A 26,627-nucleotide genomic window follows, 5' to 3' on the forward strand; every position below is an offset into this window, starting at 1 on the left:
GATTTTCTTCTTTTCAGATATGTGTGTGTCCCTGATGAAGGTTCTGAAGGAGCAGGGTCTACCTGTTAGGCCTCACTTCTTCTACCCGCTCCTCACCCAACATGTTAAGGACAAGAACACAGCAGGTACACACAATCATGAAGAGAAACGCACACAAGCCTTGAAGCCTTTTATCATGTATTTATTAATGTATTTTGCTTGTGAGAAGCGATCAATCAATTGCCATCAAAATGTCCTCAGCCCGGTTTAGTTCAAAGATTTGCAGCGATACTGCTTGAAAATAAAACACAAGCTAACACTCTAATATAATAATATAATAATGTGAAGGGGTGCAGACGCTAATGGTACTTCTCCACCGGCGGATAAGCTTCGGACCCAGCACGACTCAGACCAGTAGCTAGTGGCGCATTTCCACTGCAGGGTGCGGAACGGATCGGATCGCAAAGGTGCGGGTCGGATCGCGTTTCCACCGCCAAAAGTGGGCGTGACCCGGACTTTGCCGTACCCGTTCCGACCCCATTCTAGGGACTCCTCCGTTGCGGTACCCAAAACGAGACCAGACGCCTGAAAGGGTACCCTGGAATTCTAGCTACACCCCCCCTCCGTTGATTGGTCGACAGAATCGTCACTTCCGGGTGACGCGGGGATAAAAACAAACAAACAGTAGCCTCGAGGTATTATTCTTTACAATTAACATGTCGCGTAAAAAGCTTGCTTGGGCGAACAAGGAGGTGGAGACGTTCGTCTGCATTCTTGCGGAGGAAGACGTTGTTTACGATGTTTACGTAGCTGCCGCGATTGACATCCGGCCTACCACCAAGGGTACTGTCGGCAGTGGAAACGCGACCTCGGAACTGAGCTGGGCTATACTGCCCCCTCCCTACCGCCCCTTTGCGATCCGATCCGTTCCGCACCCTGCAGTGGAAACGCGGCATAGGGTGCAGAATAGCCCAGCTCAGTTACGGCTCGTGTTTCCACCGCATCAGTACCCTTATGGTAGGGCGGAGTTTAATTCGGAACCGATAGCCACTGCAGCTACGTAAGCTTCGTGACCTTATAGCAGCCCGATACAGTGTAGCCTGCTAATAAATCCAAGGAAAAAGAATAACACGCACAATGAACAAAGAGCAACAAGACGTTTCTGTCGACCGATCAACGGACGGCGTGTGAAGCTCGAACTTGCCGGCACCCTTTCAGGCGTCTCAGTACCCCGACGGAGGAGTACTGCGAAACGAGTACGGCTCAGTCCGCATCACGCCCTCTTTTGGCGGTGGAAACGAGACCCGTGCCGCTCCTTTGCACACTGAACCAATCCGCACCCACTGGTGGAAATGCGCCATAGGAGCCGTGGCTCTTTTTTTTATTTATTTTTTTAATTATGTTAATGTAACATTCTTTCAGTTTCATTAAGACGAGATCATCCCTAAAATATGTATATTAATAAGATCGGTGACGGATAAAGACCCCTTTGTCAGAACTCGGGACATATTTGCCCAATTTAGCACTGATACACACTCTCTAGTATAAGCCCAGCAATCCCAAGTGCTCCATCATCAATGCTCTCTCTTTGGGCTCTTTCAGATGAATAAGTTATGGTTTTCTTTTTCCGCCTGTCACCTAATTGACGGCATTGGGCCGGCGGGGGGGGCACACACACACACACACACACACACACACACACACACACACACACACACACACACACACACACACACACACACACACACACACACACACACACACAGGCACACACACAGGCACACACACAGGCTAAATCTCAGCATACCTTGCACACCCAACTAAAATAAAACGTTTAAACACAGAGTGAACTTCATTTAGATGTCACTGTGCTTAGCAGATGGCGGAGAAGCAGGGAGCCAACTCTCACTGCCTCCGTGAAGATGTTGGTCTTCGCCCTCATCAATGATGTACTCTCTCATTCTCCAGCATGTTTGTGTGTATGGTGGGGAACAGACTAGCGGGGGCGTGGTTGGGTGTGCAGGTGATGTGATTGATTCGGAGTGACTTCACTTCATGTAAATGCCGGTGCTCTGAGGGAGTTCACTTTGGATTACGCGCACCGCTGTGCACCGCCTATGCAATATTAAGCGCCGTGTCATTTTTTTTGTCTACAGGTGTCACTAGCGGGTAGCAGCAAGAGCTGAGGAATGACCTGGGGGGAGGGGGCTTTGTATTTTGATGAGGTGTGGCTTTGCTTTAGCAGGAGCATATGCTCGGCCACGCTCCCCCCCCGCCGCCAGCGAGGCACCACTTGTCACTGTCAGCGACACAAGGCTCTCTATCATGTTTGACGTGGCCGTGCAGGAGAGAGACTGAGATAGAGGCAGCAGTGAAGGAAGAGTGTCTTGTGAGGGTGTGTTCCTGGTTAGTGAGAGCTGTAGTGTCGGCTGTGTTTCTCTTTCTGTGTGTGCTCTGTCAGGTGCACTCCTCCACAACCCTTCAAACTTTTCTCTTACCCATCACCTGTCGATGCTTTAGGTTGGGACTCAATCTGCCGTGTGCCTCTGTGCCGTGTGCACAGGTCTGACCGGATGGGTTTGTCTGATGTGGTTCAGGCTGATTTGAAGGAATGGGTTACGGGAATACATGAAATATTTGGGCAAAATCAAGTCGTGTGTGTGTGTGTGTGTGTGTGTGTGTGTGTGTGTGTGTGTGTGTGTGTGTGTGTGTGTGTGTGTGTGTGTGTGTGTGTGTGTGTGTGTGTGTGTGTGTGTGTGTGTGTGTGTGTGTGGGTGGCCCCTTTTGAGAATTGTTCCAAGTCCGCCAAGTGTAGTTTTATTTTATATTTTTTGATAGATTGAAAGACTGTGAGGGAAATGAAGGGCGACAGACTGAGCAAAAGGAGGAGATGTGACAGGTACTTATGGCCGAGAGGGAAGGAGAAGACGACGGGACCAGTTCACTCTCCTCCTCCTCTCCTCCCTGCGTGACGGCTCACCCGGAGACATGAGTCTGATGGTGATATCTTGTGACCTGTGTTAACTCCCGGATGTGTGGTAGATGTTCTCTCCAGAGTTCTGCTGGCTCTCTTGGGCTCTCCGTTCTGTTCAACACCAGATCTTTTTTAAATGTTATAAAAGGATATCATATAGTTTTATTATAAATGTTGTTAATAGAGAATGAATAAATAAATAGGGACCTGTCTGACTTGGCCTTAGTCTGAATAGTCTGTCTTCGTATTAGTCTGTCTCAATAGCTTTGCATTGCTTGGCAGAGTTTAAGTGTTAATGGGGAGGGGAACCCATCATTTTACTCTTATGTTCATTAACTTATTCATTAACACTGATTTATGCCACTTCATCACCGTCAGTGAAATAAGACATTTGGAGAAAACTTGAGTAAATGATATATTTTGCCAGTCTCTGCCAACTGGTATGTGAACCTTCCACTCTGCTCCAAATGCAGGTTGCGTTTGGAGCGTTATACAACTTGTACACATTATACAACTCGTTATACAACTTGTACACATCGACAGATGGCTAATAAAAAAGTATCACAAAGTTGCTGTGGGTCGTCACCATGGGGTTAACCTTCCCCCAAAACTAGCTAGAGCTTGCGGCCCAATCTTTTTTTTTTTTAATTCCAATAGTGTTCAGCTTATTCAGAATTCAGAAACAAAGCTGAAACATTTACTCCTTAAGAATAATGTTGATGTGTTCATGGGGCTGCATCCCGAAGATAAAGGGTGAAGTCCATGTCACCTACGTTCACTTGGCCTTCACCGAAAGAGGGTCTTAAAAATACGTCTTCCTAAAAAAATGTCCTGTTGGAAAGTGCTTGTTATTGAGAAACGGGGTGAAAGCACAAACAGGGAGGAGCAGTCCAGTGTACATTTATACCTCGTCCACAATCCACTTGTTTCCTATCTGTCTGGCTCAATGTGAAATGGATCATGGATTATTCAGCAGGAAGACAACACAAACCCTTTTCATAGACAAAAAAGAGCAGATGAGAAGGGCAAGAATGGACCAGGGAACGGAGGCTCCTCCATTGAGAAGGGCCAGATCACCAGTGGTTGTTTCCTTTTTTTCTTTGTGAAAGTGTAGAGTGTGGGCCCTGGAGAGGGGATGAATGAAGGAGGATGTTGGGGTGGCTGGATGGTGAGCGGAGTGGTCCCAGGTAGCTCTACCTGGGTAATGCAGGTTCTAATGGCGTATAAAAGCACAGGCTTCGTCTTTTATTCATGTACAGAGTCTGTCAGGTGTACACCGGCTTCCCGAGGGGGGGGGGGGGGGGTGTGTGTGTGTGTGTGTGTGTGTGTGTGTGTGTGTGTGTGTCACACACACACGGTCCATGGAATCTGCCCAGCACTTACGGTAGTTTGCTGAGGTCTGCATGGAAACATTGTTTACAACCGTGCGGCCTGTTGTCAATTCCTGTGCGTATATGTGTGCAGCATAATGTAGAGGGACACATTGATGTTTCTGTCATCAAACTCTCATAGCAACTTGCATGGAATTGTGATGCATGGCTCATTTAGGCCCATGTCTTCTGCGAGGCACACTCTCAGGCATATGCAAAGTGTGGCTGTTCAGTATGCTAACGTACTGCCACTCTCTCTCTCCCGGGCATATTGAGAGTGTGTGAGTGGCTGTTCCATATGCATGTTGCTGTTTTGGCCTCATCCCTCGGGGCAAGACCTTGGGGTCCGTGCTGGGGAACGAGGGGACGGGGTAAAGCTAAGTGTGTGTTTGTCCACCAGTCCAGCCAAAGGCAAACTAGGGAGCATCAATTAGTGTTCTCTTGATGTGTTGTGTCTGTCTCTCTTCAACTCAATGGGTTATAGAAAATGTGTGGCAGCTTTTTTCTTGGGCCTGTATTTAAACAGCTCCTCCGCTGCTGTAGGCTGATGTGTGTGTGACTGTGTTCAATGAGTGCATGATTTACTTGAGTTACTTTCAACCTCCCCCTCACTTTTAGCCAACTAATATATAACGGCAACACAGGTCTACCGTTGGGATCACCTCCGGGAGTTAACTACTTAAAGAGTCACTTCTTTTCTAGCACTTTGTTTCCATGCATTTATACTTAATAGCATTGGGCTTGTTTCCAAGTTGCTGTCTTACTAAAACGACTTAAAACAAAGCAACCTAATACAAACGTTGTTCAAGTAGTAGGGGTGGGAATCACAGGGTACCTCACGATATGATAAGCAATACATGGTTTGCGATACGATAATATATATACATATAATATTTGTGTATATATTGTTGGACAATCCTATAGCGTTACATAACGATATGTCTAATGATGAATACAAAATGACTGTGAAAAGGTAAAGTGCTGGATTTTTGGTCTTTATTCATGGTCCAACTGAATTTTTCAGTTAGTTTCCCTTATTCAAGTGTCGAGTGCCACCTCGAGGAGCAGGGAAATCAGTTTAGAGCGCCTTATTTCGTCAATTATAATATCGATATTAGGGGCGATATTTCCTGTCTTAACTCTTAAGGGATAGAGCATGAAAATGCAAAATAAATGATTATATATATTTTTTTAATGATTACAAAAATAGAACATCTATTTGGCTGTAGTGTATCGATTCGAAGTAGGGCAACGATATCTGCGTATCTATATTTTGATCCTACCCCTAACAAGTAGCATTTCAAACCGTGTTTGTGTGTTGCAGGAGTGCTGGAGGTGGTGAGGGGCATGATGGAGCTGGAAGTGTCCCCTGCTCCTGAAACCTTCACCAACTACATCATCCCTGCCTTCGAGAGCATTGAGGAAGCCCGCAAGGCCTTCAAGGTGTGTGTGTGTGTGTGTGTGTGTGTGTGTGTGTGTGTGTGTGTGTGTGTGTGTGTGTGTGTGTGTGTGTGTGTGTGTGTGTGTGTGTGTGTGTGTGTGTGTGTGTGTGTGTGTGTGTGTGTGTGTGTGTGACGTGTTTTTTACGTGTTTTGTCTCATACCTCAGGATGAAGGATTAACGCTGGAGTCTGAATACTTCCTGTCTGCGGAGGTTCGCTCAGCAGCTAGTAGCAATCTAGCCAAATTCTACACCATGAGTAAGTGCTCCACAAACACACACCGTTGCATGTCCGCATGGATTGGTCTAGAGTCCACACAGACACCCACTCACCTCCCTGTGCCATCAGCAGGCCTTCATGAGTGGAGGACATGAGTGTAACTGTGTAGAGAGATGGAGGAGAGGAGTGTGACTATGTAGAGAGATGGAGGAGAGGAGTGTGACTATGTAGAGAGATGGAGGAGAGGAGTGTGACTATGTAGAGAGATGGAGGAGAGGAGTGTGACTATGTAGAGAGATGGAGGAGAGGAGTGTGACTATGTAGAGAGATGGAGGAGAGGAGTGTGACTATGTAGAGGGATGGAGGAGTGTTACTGTAGTGCTTGTTAGATTTCAGCTTATTTCTAAACTGTTCGTATAGACTCTGCGTTGTGTATAAAATACACCAACATTCTACATGCTGGAGGAGAGGAGTGTGACTGTAGAGAGATGGAGGAGAGGAGTATGACTATGTAGAGAGATGGAGGAGTGTGACTCTTTTATGTGTCTCTTACAACTTGATTTAGCCTCCATTAACCGCTCTTCCAATTGAGTGCATGTACCCAGCAGATATATGGGCTGGGACTGTTTAACCGTGCTCTGTCCAGACAACACCACCTCGCAAATTCACCAATGCTGTCAGCTTTATTCCCACATTATCAAACAAGATATGTAATCAATTGGTCATGTATTTATATATAACAATGTCAAAAGTGTTGTCTTACTAGATGTCTTCCCTGTCTGTTGACCCCAGTCTCTGACCAGGCCTTCCCAGTCATGGAGATCGGTAACTTCCGCGGCAGCCTCACCGCGGGCTTCAAAAAGTAAGTTAATTAGAGGAACAGTGTGAATAATTTCCATTTCCATATTCCTTCAGAATTTGCCATACAATACCTTACAGGCTTTTATACAGTGGCTCGGAGCGTGATGGAGGTCACAACAGCAGATGTTATGGATATGACATATGCAGCTTATCACGCATGTCATTTGTTTGTGCGTTGGTGTTTATTTGTGTGTGTGAGTGAGGCAAGCTGCAAGGAGAGAAACTCGTGTCACACAAAACGCTCACACACACTCCGGACACGGGCTCATGCAAATGGAGTTGTGGTCCCTCGGCGTGCGCCCCAAAGCACCGTGAGAGTTATGCAAATAAGCAGATGCCTGCTGCTCCCACCAATAAGCATACTCGTGCTAATCCCAACACCCCTTCCAACGTCCGAAACACAGATGCACACACAGACAGCCTTAAGCCTAAAGGTTGTAATGTGTAGGGCTGTGTTTATGAATATTTACAGTTGAACAACACACAAATGCTCACTCCCAAGCTTAATATGGAGGCCTTTCCATAAAGATTTCTTCTAAAGTCAAAGATTGGGCCCCTTGGTTCACTATGATGTCTTTTAAGCTTTGCTAAACTAGTGGAACAGTAAGCTTATTGAAAGGGTACTGTACTCTTTTAATGGCCCATTGTTTGTACTCGTTCATGCTTGTTTATTGTACAAGTCGATAGATAAACCCCCATGTAGCGAGTTTGCTTCACAGCCTATCAGATAGACACGATACTAATTACCAACAGTCGCAAAATGAATATTCACGAGCAAGCTACGAAATACATGAATATATCTTTATAATCGTAATTTTTAAACGCGCCCAGGCCAGCAGAAACAGGGCCTGTCCCAAGTAAAAGGGAGGTATGATCCCCTAAAGGGTGGGTAGATCGCAATGCCTACATTTGAAAAAAGTATAAGGACAGCAGCGAGCATTGGAACGTTAGCTATCAAGTTAGTAATATTGATTTGTTTTCATTGTTTAGTAATGAATCATGAAAGGATTTGTCATTAAGGGGAGACAGTTTTGTGTTTGAATCTGCGGTCTATCTCATGTGAGACGTGGCAACCACAGTTTTCAAAAGACTAGAGTATGTTATATTAAGGTTGCTTTAAAGGTATATTATGAAAACAACACTTTTCCTGGGATTTGGGGTGTTGTTTTGGGTCTCTGGTGCTCCCACAGGCATACAAACTTTGATAAAAGTCTGTATGAGATTTATTTTGAGTGAGCTATGCATTTCTGACAGTACAGTTACCAAACGAGCGAGCGAGGGGGGAACTCGGCGGCAGCTCAGCTCCGGGAGTACAATCCCTTTCTCTGCCGGACTGCCGCCGAGCTCCCCCCGCCGGAGCTGCCGGACTACCGCCGAAGCTTCACCGGCAGTCCGGAGGAGAATTGTACTCTCGGAGGTGGGCTGCCGGACTGCCGCCGAGCTACCCCTGCAAGACTTTTCTGCTCCCGGAGTACACCGCCGGAGCTGCCGGACTGCCGCCGAAGCTTTGGCGGCGGCCGAACGGCTTCGGCGGTGGCAGTCCGGCAGCTCCGGCGCGGAGAGCTTGGCGGCAGTCCGGCAGCTCAGCTCCTGGACTACAATCTCTTTCTCCTCCATGCCGCAGGTCATGGACTTCAGAGAGTCAAGGCCAAAGTTCCTTTCCCCCAATTCTTCTCAACCATGGCCGAGATATCCCCCACTACGAGTCTTTACTTGTTGTGGAAGTGCCAGAGACGTTAGACGCAGTCTTTATGATTCATAATATCATCCGAGGCGCACATACAGTAGCTTTTGGCCGTGATATTAGATATAATATTATAGAAATACTATATTATTATATTATATTATATAGATATAGAGCTCCAGGAGTCAGCACTACAACTGTCTTGAGTCCTCTCAATATGGCTGCGTATCAGCAACAAAAAATGCCATGACGCATTCAGATTGACAAGCCCTATTTTCCAAACGATCTATGGGAAAAGTCATCTGAGGATAGGTCTGTACTGTGTACCATACGATTTTTCTGCTGCCCGGCCGGGACATTGGAGTCACAAATGGATCTATTCAAACCCAACCAACAAAAGTTTGAATAGCTAGGCAGAGATTTGTGATGAATATCTATTCATCCTTAAAAAAAAAATTGGCGCCTACCATTGTTTGTTGCAATGTATGTACTCAAGTTATTAACTTGAGGAACTCGTTTGACTCATTAGCCGGACCCGACCCCACTGTAAGCACAACAACACGGCAGTATTTATGGCCAGCCTGCTCATTATGCCCCCTCCCACAGCTACGTTGGTTCCCCTGATTGAGCCGCCTCGCCACCGGTGTGCAGCCTGCACCAAGCCATGCCCCCTCCACATGATATCATATTTTATTGATATATGGACCTCCACTCTAAAGTGACCCTTTGACTTGACAGACAGATCAAGTGAGTTAGTTTAGTAGTTTTTAATGCAAGGAGGCTCAGAGCAGCTCTCATGGAGGAAGTAGTCAGTGTAGCAAATATGTAAAAGTACCACAAATAGATTTTTGAGATCATAATAACTGCTTTGTATAAATGGGTCTGAATATCACTGAAAGGCTTTTGTTTGCCACTTGAGGAGGAGGCATGGAATCTGATTGATTGCTTTTTGAGTCCTCATAACGAGATAAGATCTTGTTATCATGACTTAACCGAAATATGCATCTCATAGCATGGGCCTTTCGCCTATACAGTTGCAACCTTCTCTGTAACTGACCAACATTCATATGAAAACTGTCTCTGACCGGTGCATTACAATTTCAAATTTCAAACCATTTCAATATCAGTTGTTCAGTTGTTCAGCTGAGCCATGATTGCTCTCCTCTTCTCACCACTGTGATCGAGTGGCTGCCTTTCCCTGAAACATTTCTCTTCACACAGGTTAATCCACAGCCCTGGATGTATAATATTCCACATTATAGTATATTTTGCCTAGCTTCTCTAGCATGAATAGACTACAGCTGAATTAATGAGGTTTGTGTTTTGGCTTTTGCATTTGTTTTGAGAGGTTTACAGTTGTGTTGTGACTTTTGCGCGTTTGCGTTTTTCGAATATGCAATGCATTTTGGAGGGGCAGTTTGTGCGACGCGTCTTGGCCAATATAGTTCTGACTTATTACACAACCAACAAAACGGGCACAAACAAATATTATACCAACCCTGGCAGCTTTGGCTTTCGTACTCACCAGTGTGACCCCCGTAAAAAACAGCCTTTACACATTTCACTGAACATGAAGCATTAGGCTTACATTTTTACTATGTGTAAATGTTATTAATGATAATTAAAAGTAATTATTGTTTTGGGTCTATAGACCTTGATGGACCCTGCAACGATAGTCAAAAAAATACTAAATACTAAAATAAATACTAAATACTAAAAGTCACTCTCGACACCCAACTCTGTTGACTTTATATTCACGTTCCATAATAAAGTGATCTTCCATGTGGAGTTAAGTTAAGGTGTTAACTGAAGACCTGAATGTCAGAAAATGTCTGTAAAGCGGCACAAAAAGAGTGGCAATGTCCAGTCTGGCCCCTTCACATCGCTGGACCCTACCTCTGCTTCAGATTGCTCTATTGTACAGAGCTGATGGCAGACTTTTCTCATTGTATATGCCATTGTAAGGACAAAGCAGGCAAATTATTTTTTCTGTGGGTAGAGCATTTTAGTGGTACTCTACAGAGGTATTATGGAGGGTATAACTGGTCCAGTAGTGGGGTATTGTAGAGGGAATAACTGGTCCAGTACTATGTTTGGTTTGCATGTGCGAAATGGGTAGAAGGTCTGTGATTCTTGTATCATAAAGTGTGTGTGTGTGTGTGTGTGTGTGTGTGTGTTATGGGATCTGCCCTTGTCAAAGGCAAGGTCAATGGATAATTAAATCATTAAATTCCTTCCCTCTTCTTTCCTGCAATCACCCATTCACTCCCCCTCTCATGCAGACGTCCAAATAGCTGACAACTCTGGAAATGTCTCAGTTGTCATCATTTAGTGTGCTGACTGCTGCATGCTGTCGGTTTTGTGTTTTTCAGTTCTTCAGGAATATGTCAGTCCACCACACAAACCTTCAAACTCGTTGTTTTTTTTGTACTTTGACCCCCCGATTGAAAAACAATTAGTAGTTGATGTGTTTAAGTTTGAAAAAAAAGAATGGAAGGGATTCTTTTGCTAGCACCCTAATACAGTTTATATCAGCTTGGGTAGAAGTGCCATTGACCAGAAGGTCAACATTTTAACAAGGAGACGGGCGAGTTTAGAAACTCCTGAAAGAGAAACTTGAAATGTGCCTGAAAGAAAAACACTGGAAGTGTCAAGAATAAATGGATGATCACCAGTCTGCTAGGTGAGGATAGTCTTCTATATCAGCTGATCTTTTCCTTGTCCTCTACTGCCCCCCGCAGGTTCAGCGATATCGAGAGCATGGTAAAGGTAAGTCTCCCATCTCTTCGGTCTATCAAGGCTTATTGTAAGAAGCCCTCCCGGGTCCCATGGTAGAAAGATACCTCTGTACCAGTCATACAGACTACCAAACAGGATGGGCTCCTCGACTACATCCATGAAGTGCAACATATAGTTGTCCATTGATGTGTTTACATTTTGTCTAACCATATGACCCCAGTGGTGCTCAGTAGTATTGTGTTTTTTTCTTATTGAAAAAAGATATTATTTATTTCGTAATCTATTATTTATGTTATGATAATAATATTATTATAATGATTTCATTTCTGTGCTTCACATTTCAGGCCAATGAATGCAACTCATTAATTATGTTGTGTAATTCATGTGGTTGTAAAAGTATGAATTTAAAGTAGCCTCAGCAGTTCTCAGTCATGTGTTTTTATGAAGCACTAATCGGACCGATGGAATTCCTCATTAAATGGCCTTGTGGTTGAGATATGTTGTATATTTGATTGTTTTCACTTTTTCCTATAGATCACCGACCTCCTCTACAGAGACGCTCGCTTCACTAGAGGCAACTCCAAGCCCGCTGGTAAGCCCAGCAGACTTTATGCAAGAAGTCAAGTGCATTATGTGTACACTTCAAACCGCAGACATGAATATCAATGCATTTATATTGAGTGTATGTAGGTGTATATTTTACTGAAATAATGGAATTGATGAATAGACCAAGGTTTGAATTGAGATGAGCCTGTGTGCTTTTCTGTTAAAGAAACCGCACTGGGATGAGCAAAATGTGATTTATTAAGCGAAGCCTAGTCTCACAAATCAGACTTTGGATTTCATATCTAAAGTCTGTAGGCAGTTGAGCTGAAGTTTCTTTTCAGGCGCTTCATGTTTGTTAAAACAGATCATGTTGATGGAAGCGGGGCTCTGGGAGCACGTGATTGGATATTAACAGTGAAACGGTAACAGTAAAAAATGTCTTAAAAGGGGTCAAATCAACATGGTGTTGCCTGGCCACTGTAGAAATACCAGTTTTTGTTTGGTAAAATATCCCTTTAATTGGAACAAAGACAAGGAAGACCTCCGGCGGTTGAGTGGTTGGTCTCTGGCCCAGTCTCTGTGCTGACCCCCCCCCCCCCCCCCCCAAGACGTTCTAACACAGTCGGACTGCTGGATCCCAGATCACGCTCAACCTGACCATGTCATATTTGAGTCTGCTCATTCGCTTTCTCAGCAGAAGACATGATTGTCCTCACGTGTGCGTGTTCTTCAGTGTGATTGTCGTGCGCCTTTGCTCCTAGCTTGTTCCTTGCTACTGAACCAACTCAACTGACTGGCAAATGTCCTGCACGTGTTTGAGTGCTTTTATCATCCGTGCACATCTGCAGTCTCTGTTGCATTAGGTGTGTGTGAGTGCGATCTGAGTCTCTGTCAGTAGACATAGACCCTGGCTGCTGACACAGCGCTGAGTTGTAAGAGTGTGTCATAACGGAACAGAATCTCTGATATGACACTGTGTGTGTGTGTGTGTGTGTGTGTGTGGAGAGGAAGTGTCGCTCCGTGTCAGTGTGTGTGTGTCTTGCAAAGTGTGCGCTTCCACCCCCCCCCCCCCTCCATGCATCCTCCCCATCACGCCCCCTTGCCCCACGCCTGCACTGGTGTGTGTGCTGGTGGGAGCGATCGAGACGGTTATCCATGTCACATTCTGTTAGACTGTGTCTGTGTGTGTGTGTGTGTGGGGGGGGTGCTGTCACTGTGGCTTGCAATGCATTCTATCACACAGCAGAGTGAAGCCTCTGTCAGCAGAATGCTATCACTTTAACGCACACTGCAGAGGTTACAGAAAAAAACATGTATTAATGCACAAATGGCCCCTGTGACTGGCACAATGACAAATGAAATGTGTGTATGTGTGTATCTGTGTCCTTCCATGTCTAGACACTGCTTCATTTCTATTGTACAACCTGGTGGACAGCATGACTGAAGCAGAGGTCCGTGCACATGAGACCAAACTGCAGGAGTACTTTAACAAGCTGAGTGAACAGGTACCCACACAAACACAATACACAACAGTACTTTTGTTGTGAACATTATGTTTACGTCTTTATTTCCATGGATATATGCAGACAAGCTGCATCATATATGTGGGCTACGGGGGTGTGGCCAATGAGGGCACAGGTTACAAGTGCTGTAAGCTGCGTGAAATACTTACTGTTAAAAGATGATCTACTTGTGTATACACATGAGAATCACAATATTTTGGAAATTCTTTTTTTTGCATGTTTTGGATTCTAAGGTGTGTGCGCGTGTGTGTGTGTGTTACTAATTACTAATGAATGCCGGTTGACTCCTCCTGAAGAAATAGTGCAGGCATGTCTCACTCTGCTCATCAAAACATGATTCTCCTGAATTATTGGTGATATCTGCTCCTGTATTCCTCCAGAAGATCACCATCTCCTTCAACATCTATAGAGGCATGAGGAACCTCCTGGACTCGTACCAGGTCCCAGAGCTCATTAAGGTGAGTGTCTTCATGTCTCCAACCTGCCCATTTGATATGATGGAGAATTATCCAACTCAAAAAGGGTTTTATGGAAGAGTCCTTTTTAGCTTCTATTGCCGCTTTTCCACTGCATGGTACCAGCTCGACACGACTCGACACGACTCGACTCAGCTCGCATTTTTTGCGTTTCCACCGCGGTACCATGGTATCTGGTACCTGAAGTGGCTGCTTTTTCTAGTACCTACTCGCTCTAGGTTCCAAGCGAGCTGAGCCGATGCTAAAAGGTGACGTCGGCAGACGGCCGGCGACTGATTGGCCAGAGAGTGTGACGAAGTCACGAGAGCGACATGGCAACCATGCTGGTAACATCCATAGCAGCGCGCAGCCAACATGTTCCACTTCTCCAACTTCTTCAACATGCCAGCTAATAATAGTAATGCGATCGATGTCCTCCATTGTTGTTATGTGGGTTCTGTCCATGTGTGGGTTGCGTATGTGTTGTTTGCGTCCCGTACACAAATACGTCACGGCCCTTTCGCGCAGCCGACCCCGCCCACGTCCAGGAGGTACTATTTGCGGTGGAAAAGCACCCGTGCTGCTACCGTGTCGAGTCGTGTCGTGTCGAGTCGTGTCGAGTCGAGCTACATGTGCGGTGGAAAAGCGGCATATGTCTGTCATTTTATGTAAAGAGTATTTTATTTCACCCAACTAGAGAGATAAAACTATATTTTAATTCTTAAAGATTCCAAGTAGGTAAGAGTAAAGTGGCCAATTGATGTACATATACTGTAAGTATATATGGAAATGAGGGGTCGGCTTGGAAAAGAGTAAGATTGATACAGTGAACTAAATAGTGCGTGTTCATTGTAGTAAAATTCAAAGTGTTTCCTCTGTTAGCCATCTCAGGCTTATTGTTTTTTATCTCATCTTATGTTTTGTATTTCAGGATGTTCTTAAACTGGTGAACCCCAAAGAGATGACCTCAGCGGCGCCCAACACTGTGAGTAGAACACCGCTGTATGCATCGCAAAATTTCCTTCAAGCATTTCTATCTACTTAATGTCAATAAACTGGCACATATAGTGAGGCATTAACCATTACATATTCATTTAAATAAATTCCACAATTCAAGAAATGTATATTACTTTAAGGCTTTTTTATTACGTGTTGATCGATAATTTAATTCCCGTTCATCATGCGATTCAACGCATAACATTTTAAAACTATCTGTAGTCAATGCTATTAAATTGTGATTTTGATAATGTTATCAATAAAAGCACATCCTATAACTTATATATTATACAAATCCAAAATGCTGGCCAGCCCATACGTCTCTTTATGTTTATAAGAATCTTTGTTCAACCCTCCATTGGACCCTCCTCGCTCCCCCAGCCAGCCCAGCCTATGATAGAAGGTGTCACACAGAGCAGAACCAGTTAGAGTACTGAACGCTGTGTTAGAGTTTTATGAGTTCTGAAAGCCTACTGAAGGGGAGGGGCTCAATCTTACATTTTACTACTTTAAATGTGTGTGTGTGTGTGTGTGTGTGTGTGTGTGTGTGTGTGTGTGTGTGTGTGTGTGTGTGTGTGTGTGTGTGTGTGTGTGTGTGTGTGTGTGTGTGTGTGTGTGTGTGTGTGTGTGTCTCTTGCTTGATCAGGCCACTGGGGCCAAACTAGAGGTGCTGGAGACGAAGTTAGCCGAACTGAAAGCTGAAAACAAACCAGTGGGCGTTGTGGTGAAACAAATCATACTAGCCCTTTGTGCCAAAGAGGTAGGACAGTGGAACAAGGTCTTCTCTTTATCTCTGTTCTTCTTCACTTCCTCCGTTTGACACATTTTATTTTTTCTTATCTTTTCTACACTCGTTATTATCCTGTTGGAAAGTGTTGAAGACATAGTTACTTGGTCTGTGTTTTGTGGGGAAGGGAACACTAGGAATGTTGCTAATTTGATCACCGGCTCCTCCTAGCTCTCCCCCAAGAGTTGAGGTGTCCCCGATCAAGTCGTCTCACCCCGACTAGTCCTGACCAGCTTGCTGTTATGGGGTCAGAACAGTCTCATTAATAATGAATGCACAGAGAAGGATTCACAAATGTATTTTGTGATTTATATATAAATTACTCTCTTCTCACAAATACATTTCAATGCACACACAAATGGATATCGTATGTATAAATGTAAAATAAATCCATAAACAAAAATAAGTTTCACAAACACATTTCTGATCCACACACAAATGTGTCTTGTTTTAAATAAATGTACCGTAATATAAATCCATAAATATATGTATTAAAAAAATATTTGCAATTGTCATCAAAATGTATTTGGAACTTGAATTTACAAGACGCTTTTCATTTGTGAACTTGTTATTTGTGTGTGAACTGTCCTGACGTGGCTGGATTCACAAATGTATTTTTTTCAAACAAGGAACTCTGTAGCCAATCAGATGCCTCCCTCGTTTTCAGCCAATCACATGACTGCATTGACTGGGTTTTTAGAATGTCGGTGCCGTTTACTACTTTGACGGCACAGACAATCCCAAAACCCAGTCGAAAGTAGATGGAAAAAGTGTGTAGTTCAAAACGTGACGCAGCTTTTACTTCTTCGCCACCTAGAGATTGTTATGTACGATCCTTCAAAAAAACCAGGTTATTTCCCATAGACATTTGACTGAGGGAACCGGGAGGCTCGGAGGCTGGACTTATTCTTCAGAGGTTGGAACTGCAGTCATGTGATTGGCTGAAAACGAGGGAGGCATCTGATTGACTACAGAGAGTTCCTTCCCATTTGTGAATCCTTCTCTGTGCATTCATTATTATTGAGACTGTTCTGACCCCATATGCTGACACTGCCGTCGGTGCATGAATGTGTGAATGTTGGGCAATATGGTAAAGCAATTTGACTGGCCACTGGTTAGAAAAGCGCTGTATAAATGCAGTAAATTGACCATTTACTGGTTTGGGAGGAATGGTGATGATTCCGGAGGACCTTATCCACACCCCATGAACGCTAGCCGCCGCCCTGCTAGTCGTCGCTCCAGACTGCAGACCGTACAGCTGCAACGTGTCTAGCTGCTGTCCAATCAGCTCATTTGCATGCACCTAATCCAATCAAACACCTCACTCTCTGTTTGTTTGTTGCCATCGTGATCAATCAGGACCTGGAGCGGGCTCTCGAGATGAAGCAGCAGTACGAGGACGAGATGACCACCGGCACTTACGCCGTCCTCATCAACCTCTGCTGTCGCCACGACAACCTGGAGGAGGCCCTCAGCCTAAAGAGAGAGCTGTGAGTGTTTGTTCATGCATGCGTACATGCAACGCACGCACAACATTCACACTCATACATGCTCACACACACACACACACACACACACTCACACACACACTCACTCACTCACTCACTCACTCACTCACTCACTCACTCACTCACTCACTCACTGTTGTAGGCAATCTTGGAAATTAAAGTGTGACATGAGGAGTATTAAAGGAGACATCAATGCATGGTTCAGCTTCAGGTTTTTATGACTACATTATTGTAAATACTATACATGTAGATCTATTTGGTCTTTCTCACACACAACACAAAATCCACAGTTCAAGTTATAGTCATGCCTTTTTGTTTGAGCATTGTATTGACTGTCTCTACTTCTGCCTGTCTCGGTCTCTCCATCTGTTCCTGTCTCTCTACCTCTCTCTATCTGTCCCTGTCTCTCTACCTCTCTCTATCTGTCCCTGTCTCTCTACCTCTCTCTATCTGTCCCTGTCTCTCTACCTCACTCTATCTGTCCCTGTCTCTCTACCTCACTCTATCTGTCCCTGTCTCTCTACCTCTCTCTATCTGTCCCTGTTTCTCTACCTCTCTCTATCTGTCCCTGTCTCTCTACCTCTCTCTATCTGTCCCTGTCTCTCTACCTCTCTCTATCTGTCCCTGTCTCTCTACCTCTCTCTATCTGTCCCTGTCTCTCTACCTCTCTCTATCTGTCCCTGTCTCTCTACCTCTCTCTATCTGTCCCTGTCTCTCTACCTCTCTCTATCTGTCCCTGTCTCTCTACCTCTCTCTATCTGTCCCTGTCTCTCTACCTCTCTCTATCTGTCCCTGTCTCTCTACCTGTCTCCATCTGTCCCCAGGAGTCGCAGGGACTCCTCTGTCGCGCTGGATGCCGGTAAATACATCGGCCTGATGAAGGCCCTTACCAAGAGTGGGAGAGTGGAGGGTGAGTGTGACCTATGACCCCCAGGGGTCAACCTCTTCTTGGGCCCCTTGCCGATGTCACATTGAGTGTGTGCGTGTGTGTGTGTGTGTGCGTGTGTGCGCGCGCATCTCCCTCCCCTCCCTCCACATCGTCTGATGACCCATCAGTGTTGCTACACGGATCCATGAACACATGGACAGCCACAACGTATCACCTGTCAATCCACACACACACACAGCCCTCCCTCAGTCCGGTCACCCCCCCCCCCCCCCCTCGCTCCCTCCCTCACACCCATCTATGTCACGTAGAAATGAGAACAAGCGGGAAAATTACAGGACTGTGGGTATTTTTCTGGAATTACTGAAATCCGCCCTGATTCTAATGGCAGATCATGTCCGCCAAAGTGCTTGAGCATTTCATACACACGTGTGGACGCATGCACATTTGCATGTGAATTCAAGCAAAAATACATTTGGTGGATAGGACTGTGTGTGTGTGTGTGTGCGTGTGGTGCGTGCGTGCGTGGGCGGGCGGGCGGTACTAACATATTGCCATTAGCTGAGTGTTCGTATGGAGGGCACGCTTGTCATCCACATTTGCACACATGGCTAACCCTAATGTGATCCTGCCCCCACCCCGGTGTCGGCCCCCCGCCTCCCGTACCCCGTACACCTCTCTAGCAGCTTTGTTCTCAGCCCTTCTCCCCCCCACTTCCACAACGCTGACTTCAACCTTTGTTTCCAAGAAACTTTTTCTGGGTTTCTCTGTATCTGTATCTTGGTGTTTCTTTACTCGATTTAATCTCTCCTACTAGGAGAGGGGATAATCCTTACTCAGAGGTGTTCATGCTGCTCGATTGCCGGATTTTGGTTTTGACAATGATTTTCATTTGAATTTATTTTCTTGATTTGAAAAATGTATTGCTATTCAAAGATTTTCTACTACAAACCCAAAATGTCGGCTCAATCACGGCCAATGTTACCACTTGGGCACCTCGTTGAACGTTGAATAATATAAGGACCACATGAGCTGAGGGGAGTTGAGCTTCTAGGCTTAACTCAAGGCTAATTCCACCGCAGAGCCCTCTGGCCTTTCTGTCCTTGTTCTATGCTTTACATTTGTAGACGCACCTCACACTTTCTCTAGGCACCCCTTTAAAACTGGGCTAGTCTAATTTATTTAAAAATCTTATTTTTTCATATTTTCGGAAATTTACATCCTGACAGGAAACAATACATCAAATACTCTGACCAGAAAATAACTCAATCCAGTATCTAAGCTGTTTTAGGCCTGTAGCAAGTCCAGCCAAACATTTGATTCGGCCCAAATGAAATGATAGGATGGCCAACCTGTCAGTCTCGCTAACCACCCGCCTACCTGCACTCCCTCTGCCCGTGCACTCGCTGTGCATCACACAGTGTTCCACAAGGCTGGGCAGACCTACTGATCGATTCGTCCTCCACCAGTTAGCCGGGGAGGGAGTGGCTTTGAAGCATGTAGGGATAATTTCAAATCAAACTTATTCTGATATCTCCGTAGTTGGGCACCCCGGCTTTAAGATTGAGTCTGTACGTTTGTTTCCATTTTTTGTACATTTGTGTGTTTGGGGGGTAAAAACATGTCTAAAAGTCAAGCTGTGGAACATTAGATGAACCAATGGGCTGTGTGATGTTTGTTTACCTGGCTCGCCTGCCTCCCAGCCGTGTGTGTGTGTGTGTGTGTGTGTGTGTGTGTGTGTGTGTGTGTGTGTGTGTGTGTGTGTGTGTGTGTGTGTGTGTGTGTGTGTGTGTGTGTGTGTGTGTGTGTGTGTGTGTGTGTGTGTGTGTGTGTGTGTGTGTGTGTGTGTGTGGCTGCGATGGCTGGCTGAGCTGATGGTTATGCATACTGGCTAAACGGACAGATGAATGGAGAGCTGGAGGGAGAGAGGAAGGCTTGCTGGGAGGTGGAACGTAGCTAGTTGAGGCTCCATTTGGGCAGATCAACTCCAAGCCATTGGTCTGAGTGATTAGTGGGTGTGTCAGAGAGTGATGCAGACAGGTATGGATGGAAGAAGGGATGAGACGAAGGGAGGGAGACCGAGAGAGGCACTGATGCTCAATCACACAGCCTTTGGGTCAAGCCTTTAGATGTACTATGCCTATTCCCCTCCTAACATCAACTTCATATGCATGTTTTTAAAACATGATGTAATTTCACTGTATTACACAGTGATTGTTTGCAACCAGAATAAATAATTATTAATAACAAGAATGCACATAAACTCAAGGTTAAACATATCAAACAAGAATGCATGTATACTCAAGGTTAAACAAGAAAAAAGATGACTCTGACTTTCTAGTAACCTTCTTGAGCCTTACTTGATTTGGCGATGATTCACTTTTTATTTTTTTTTGCTCCCCTTCCCAGATTTCTGTTTGTTGATTGCCATAACAAACAGCATTGAGAGGGGGGAAAACAGGGACACTGAATGGGATGCCAAAGCACTTGGCATCCCATTCTGTGTGCGTGGTTGACCAGATACATTTATTCTTCCCATTAGTATACTCCTCTGAATGCACGTCATTACATCAAGGGTCTTCTTTATTTTGAGTTCATGTGTGTCAGTCAAGAACGAGGCAATATGACCTAATACCTTGCCAGTAGTTGAAATTCCATCGCCATTTACACGGCCTTCTTTAAACCTCTCTCTCCACGGCTCCATATTACCACCTCATGTCTGACTGCAGTCGTCTCGGACAGGCAGCGTTGATTAGTATCCGTGGAAGAGAGCGGCTGTATCGCTGTCAGGCCATTAGCTGCCGTCTAAGCTGACAGTAAACACATCTTAATAAGCCTGCTTCCAATATTTCACAGCTGCACGGGTGTGGACCTATGAACACACACACAAGCACACACATATGAACACACTCTGTTGATAATTGCGCCTGAAAGGGATTGGCCAGATGGTGGCAGGGCATAGTAAAAAGCCCTCCATTATGGGCAGGGCTTGACCAGCGGTCCTGCCCCCAGCCTGCCGGCTCTCTGCCGCGGCTGGCCTTCCCCAGCGCAGGCCTATAATTTAGCCCCCCCGTGTGCCTTCCATGCGGCCACAGCAGAAAGCCAACCTCCATTGTAGGGGTCCGGTAATTGTAGTCTCGTTTAGAAAACCGCAAGTAGCAATTAGTGCAGAGTTGGCATTATACGGGCTTGGGTTAGAGTTCCTGCTGAGCGCAAAATGCTGTTTTATTATGGATTTGTTTTCCCCACATGAAATTAGCTAAAGGGGTCCTTTATCACATTCACACACCCGGCTTTCCCTCTCTCTGCCTTACTGTTTTTCTCTATTGATTTTATTCTCTATTCCCCACGTTTCAGTCCTCTATTCTGCTCATTTCATTCAACCTCTCCTCTCTTTTGGCTGGCCCTCAATCAACGCCCGTTCTCTTTCTTAATCTTTCCCTCTCCTACTGGTCTTTCTATGTACATTTCATTGTTTATTTACACTTACCCTCACAGAGTCCTCAACAGAGTCCAAAGGCCTCGAAATCACAAAATCAATCAAAGTGATCACTCACACACCATCACTCAAACACTATTTTGCGACCAAAGCCAGCATTAAATGCTTTGTCCCCATAGCAGTTATGACATGAACACCAAGACACAAATGTTTACAGTGCGTTTACTCTTCCTCTGCCCCCCTCCAGAGGCCATGGACATCCTGAAGGAGATGAAGGAGAAGGAGGTGGTGGTGAACGACGCCAACGCCAGCCTACTCTTCCATGCGCTCAACAACCTGGGGGCCAAGGGGGACGCCGCCTCCATCCGCCAGCTGCAGGACACCATCTTCTCTCTGGGGCTGGCCAAGCCCACCGCCAACCTCTGCTCCCCGCTGATCACCGCCTACCTGCACAGGTACGGCCGCTCCCGACAGTCACGTATGCTGCCTCATACCTGAGACAGCGGTGCGTCTTGACAAAGGATACTTAAACATATTGGGTTACTCATGTTGTCCCTTTTGCTCTGCCGTCTCCTACTCACCGAAAGATCGACTGCTTTCTGTTTCAAAACATACCCGATGTGTGTGTGTGTGTGTGTGTGTGTGTGTGTGTGTGTGTGTGTGTATTTCAATGAGCCTTTGGTTCCGTCCCCACCCCCACATGATCATAGCTGGGGTCTCGTTCTGGGTCAGCGGTCCAGACAGAGAGAAGATTTGTAAATTGCGTGGCGTGATAGCCAGGCTTTGTTTGTTTGGGTATTGGCCAGCTGCAACCCCCCCCCTCCCCCCTCCCCCCACACTCCCCACCACACATGCACACAAACAACAACCCACCCCCAACTGCCATTATCCCCTGGTAAGGGTGTGTGCATGTGCTTTATGTTTATAAATGTTTGTTTGGTCTGAAATGGCTCATTGATGCTTTTCAGCAAAAATTACGATATGCAAATAGAGGTCATTAAACATGGGTTTTGAGGTCACTGGTACAGCCCTCCCTTAGCCCTGATTCAGCTGGCTGTGTGTACGTGTGCTGACGTGTACTCTATTCTGTGTGTGTTTGTGTGTGTGTGTGTCTCTCTCTACTCCATTTGTCTGAAGTTTTTAAGCAGATCAACTCATTAGCATGTTAATTATGTACAGGGTTACTAATTGCAGTATTTGCTGCAGCTATGCAGTTTACTATTACATGCACACACAAGGTGCACATTTGCACACAGTGTATTCATACAGCGTACAGTGTTTATCTTCATGCTCTAAAGGTAGTGTGTGTATTTACACCATTGCAGACCAAACAAAAGGTCCAGTCCATACTCACCCAGCCTGCCCAGTATCCAAGTACATATGGAGGTTTTCCAGCCACCGTTGGTTCAGTTCTTGGCACAAATGCAGAGCGCAGATTCATTTGATTAGAAGGCTAATTCACTCCTGGGTAATTAACAAAAAAAAAAAAACTTTTATGATATTGACTGCATCCAACGTTAAACCAAAAGTACTTCCTCCAGTTGTCAGATACATTCAAACCGCAGAAATCTAAATGATGGCCTTCAATTGAACAAACTCTGCAGAACATGGCATTGGGGCAAAATACAACAGAAGTACTGCCTACTGCTCGCACCCCAATAGAGCGATTTATAGACCTGTGGATGATGGGTATCTATAGATATCTATAGGCCTGTCGATGAAAGGTATCTATAGACCTGTGGATTATAGGTATCTATTGACTTGATGGCTATAATAGACCTGTGGATGCCATTTTACTGACCTTTTTTAATCTTTAGTCTTCTACACAATCTCATCATATATACTCTCCCCCGACCACATTCATCCTATCATTTATACTCTTACCACCTTCATCCCATCATAGTCTCTCTCTACCCTCTCTCCCTGTCTCTGTCCCCCTCATCACTCAGCCTGAGTGTGTCAGCAGATGTGTGGACACGGGAGAGAGGGGGGTGATGGAATGGAGGAAAGGGATAGAGGAGGACAAAGCCTGTGTCACTCTCGCCTGCACTTGTCTCATCGCTGTGTCAGCACTAATGACTTAATGAACACTTCTCCGGGAGATTAGCTCCTGACAGCCCGTCATATACTCAGCTCCGTTAGCCTTGATGCCCATCCGCACAGCATTGTTAGCGCTGAACAGCTACGCTAGCTGGCAGTATTGTTAGGGCTGAACCGCTACGCTAGCTGGCAGCATTGTTAGGGCTGGACCGCTACCCTAGCTGACAGCATTGTTAGCGCTAAACCACTACATTAGCTGGCAGCTTTGTTAGTGCTAAACCGCTATGCTAGCTGGCAGCTTTGTTAGCGCTAAACCGTTACGCTAGCTGGTAGCATGCTAATGATGCCGTTTCTCCAGGATGCTTATTATTCCAAAAAAGAGACGGCTTGAAGAAGTTGTCAATTAGGAGGTAGGAGATGTCAATTAGGAGGTAGCAGATGTGAGAAAGAAGGTAGGAGATGTGAGGTATGAGGTAGGAGATATGAGGTAAGAGGTGTTGGATGTAAAATAGGAGGTAGGAGTTGTGAGGTTGGAGGTAGGAGATATGAGGGAAGAGATGTGAGATGTTAAATAGGAGGTAGAGATTTGAGATAGGAGGTGGGAGATGGGAGGTAGGAGACATCAAGGACCGAAGGGTCGTGTTTGAGACAGGCTGGACCATGAAGGGTGGTGAGAGGAAGGGAGGGATGGAGAAAGAAGAATGATGACCAGAACAGTAGATTCTCTCTCTCTCTCTCTCTCTCTCTCTCTCTCTCTCTCTCTCTCTCTCTCTCTCTCTCTCTCTCTCTCTCTCTCTCTCTCTCTCTCTCTGGGGAGGGGCCTGTCTCCTGATCACTCATATTTTGGGAGAGGGCGGGAGGATCTGGGTCTTGTCTGGGATCCTTCAGGTTTCCTCAAGCACCCCTTCTCATTACAGGGCTTAATTGTCTGGAAGTCAGGGAGGGGGGGGGGGGGCATTAACAGGGCTGTGCGCCGTTGTAAGTGGAGACGCAAAGTGACAGTTAAATTGTACCTAGGAGGGGGAAATTATTCATCTTTGGACATCTTTAGCTCCTTCGGGAGGGGGGTGAGGATCAGCGTGTTAGAGGGTGGGTGGACGGGTGTGTAATTTCATCCATCCAGGCCTCATTTCTTCTTTTTCCATTACTTATTTTTGGTTTCATTGAGGAGAGCAGTAGTGGATTTGTGTGAAAGAAGAGTAACACAGGGTAGAGATAATTGCAGTGCATTAGAATATGGTGGGGTTCTTTGGGTCTGGTTCTTGTGTTGGGTCATGATGTGAGCTCTAGCCACTTCCAGGAGAATATTTTGGTTGTACGCCAGGAGCAGCCATCACAACACCAGCCTGTGTGTGTGTGTGTGTGTGTGTGTGTGTGTGTGTGTGTGTGTGTGTGTGTGTGTGTGTGTGTGTGTGTGTGTGTGTGTGTGTGTGTGTGTGTGTGTGTGTGTGTGTGTGTGTGTGTAAACATGATTAGTGCTTGATGCAAGACATGTTGTCCCTCTTTTTAGAACAACCTAACTCCTGTTATCTTCCTACTCCAAACATCATGTCTTCAACTCTCTAAGGAACACATACACTCCTCTCTCTGCTTATTCTGAATGGCTTCTGAGGCCAGTTTTATACATGCGTCTTGCCCGACCGTCTTAATTAATCAGAGGGAAGCTATTGGATAAGTTATATCTCATGGCGTCTATAAACCCATGCTTCAAGCTGTCTCTTCTCTCTGTCCCTTCTGCTAAGAAGCGTGACCTATCTGCTTTGACCTCTGGATGATTGACGTGGTAATAACCCAATCACCAGATTGATGGCAGTGCTGTCACAATAGATGGGGGATTGAAGTGCTCTCGCTCTTCCAGCTCTCTCTCTCGTTGCTCTTTATCTCTCCTTTCTCTTTCTTCCATGTTCCTTTATTGTGTGTGTTGGGGTTGTAGTGAGGGGGATGTGTGTTCAGTTGAGGTGAAGGCCTGTTTGTTGGGTTGAGGTGTGTGTGTGTGTGTGTGTGTGTGTGTGTGTGTGTGTGTGTGTGTGTGTGTGTGTGTGTGTGTGTGTGTGTGTGTGTGTGTGTGTGTGTGTGTGTGTGTGTGTGTGTGTGTTCGATCGGTCAAGAAGAAGTGCACAGGTAAAGGTGGGTTGAGGTAAAGGGGTGAGGGGGGGTATCCCTCAGTGAGAAGCCAGGGGAGGGGAGAGCAGAGCTTCTAAAGATCAGAGCTGTCAGTCCTGGTGTCTATTATCTGAATGCCCCTCTAAAAGCCTGTCCACAGGAGTCGTTACCCTGGCAGACAGGTGTGCAAGGCTATGCGGCTCCGCGCGTAATGGTCGATAGAGTGCACCAGGGGGAGGCCAAAGGGCTCTCGTTCACCCCACAACGCTGACATTGATTGAAAGGATGCCATTGTTGTGGCGGGTCAGAGCTCTTGAATGGAAGGCCATGGGGTTAACACCCAGGACACGTGCTCCATTCTCCACCTACACGCTCTCCTGAAATACGATTGCACAGACCTGACACCTGTGTGTGTGTGTGTGTGTGTGTGTGTGTGTGATGCAGTAATGACCTGTCTGCAGCTCTGGAAGCGGCCATGGAGTGTCAGAAGCGTTACGGACAGCTGCCCCGTATCCACGACGTCATCGTGGGCCTGGTGGAGACCGGAGACACAGAGCTACTGCAGAAAGGTTGGTGGCCCGTCTCCTCTGCACTGATCATCTGTTTGAATCGGTTCATGATCTCTTTGTTTACCTGAACATTTACAATATGGAGGAATAAAGAGGTTTAATCTGAACTGTAAGTGAACCCCCTTTTCCCTAACTCCTCAAAGGCTTTTTAGGTTGAGTGTTATAAAGGCGGGGTAGTTGTTATCCCCATGGTTACAACCCACGTCATTTTTTTTTTCTGTATCCATTTTTCTTTCAAAGTTAGTCTGCGTCATTGAGTATGAGCGATCTTTACGAGGTGTGTCATTGTATTATATATTTTCCTAGAAGCTTGATGCAGCGTTGGGGGGAACATACAGAGCGGGATCGTCCAAGAGAGGAGCACAGGCCAGTCGCGCCGTACTAGATGCAAACAATGGTTCTGCTGGCAGCTTGTTTGTAGTGACGCCCCTCTGTGTGATCGGCCCCTTACGCAGCCATCAACATCAAACCCAGCCCAGACGCAGCTCCACACGTACAGAGGCGTAGC

The 26,627-nt window shown here is 45.8% G+C and overlaps 1 protein-coding gene across 1 annotated transcript in view; it reads left to right on the top strand.

Moving 5' to 3' along the window:
* The window catches only part of lrpprc (leucine-rich pentatricopeptide repeat containing), a 64,359-nt gene that overhangs the window by 12,398 nt on the left and 25,334 nt on the right, over positions 1-26,627 (top strand). The window contains exons 11-24 of the mRNA XM_060072410.1: positions 18-125; positions 5,648-5,766; positions 5,932-6,022; positions 6,776-6,845; positions 11,270-11,297; positions 11,802-11,859; positions 13,212-13,318; positions 13,717-13,794; positions 14,723-14,776; positions 15,434-15,547; positions 16,934-17,064; positions 17,907-17,992; positions 21,655-21,862; positions 25,995-26,119. Of these exons, the coding sequence (XP_059928393.1) occupies positions 18-125; positions 5,648-5,766; positions 5,932-6,022; positions 6,776-6,845; positions 11,270-11,297; positions 11,802-11,859; positions 13,212-13,318; positions 13,717-13,794; positions 14,723-14,776; positions 15,434-15,547; positions 16,934-17,064; positions 17,907-17,992; positions 21,655-21,862; positions 25,995-26,119 (1,377 nt within the window). The remainder of the gene's footprint in view (positions 1-17; positions 126-5,647; positions 5,767-5,931; positions 6,023-6,775; positions 6,846-11,269; positions 11,298-11,801; positions 11,860-13,211; positions 13,319-13,716; positions 13,795-14,722; positions 14,777-15,433; positions 15,548-16,933; positions 17,065-17,906; positions 17,993-21,654; positions 21,863-25,994; positions 26,120-26,627) is intronic.

Source organism: Gadus macrocephalus, chromosome 15 (genome assembly GCF_031168955.1).
Source record: "Gadus macrocephalus chromosome 15, ASM3116895v1".
NCBI classification, from domain to species: Eukaryota; Metazoa; Chordata; class Actinopteri; order Gadiformes; family Gadidae; genus Gadus; species Gadus macrocephalus.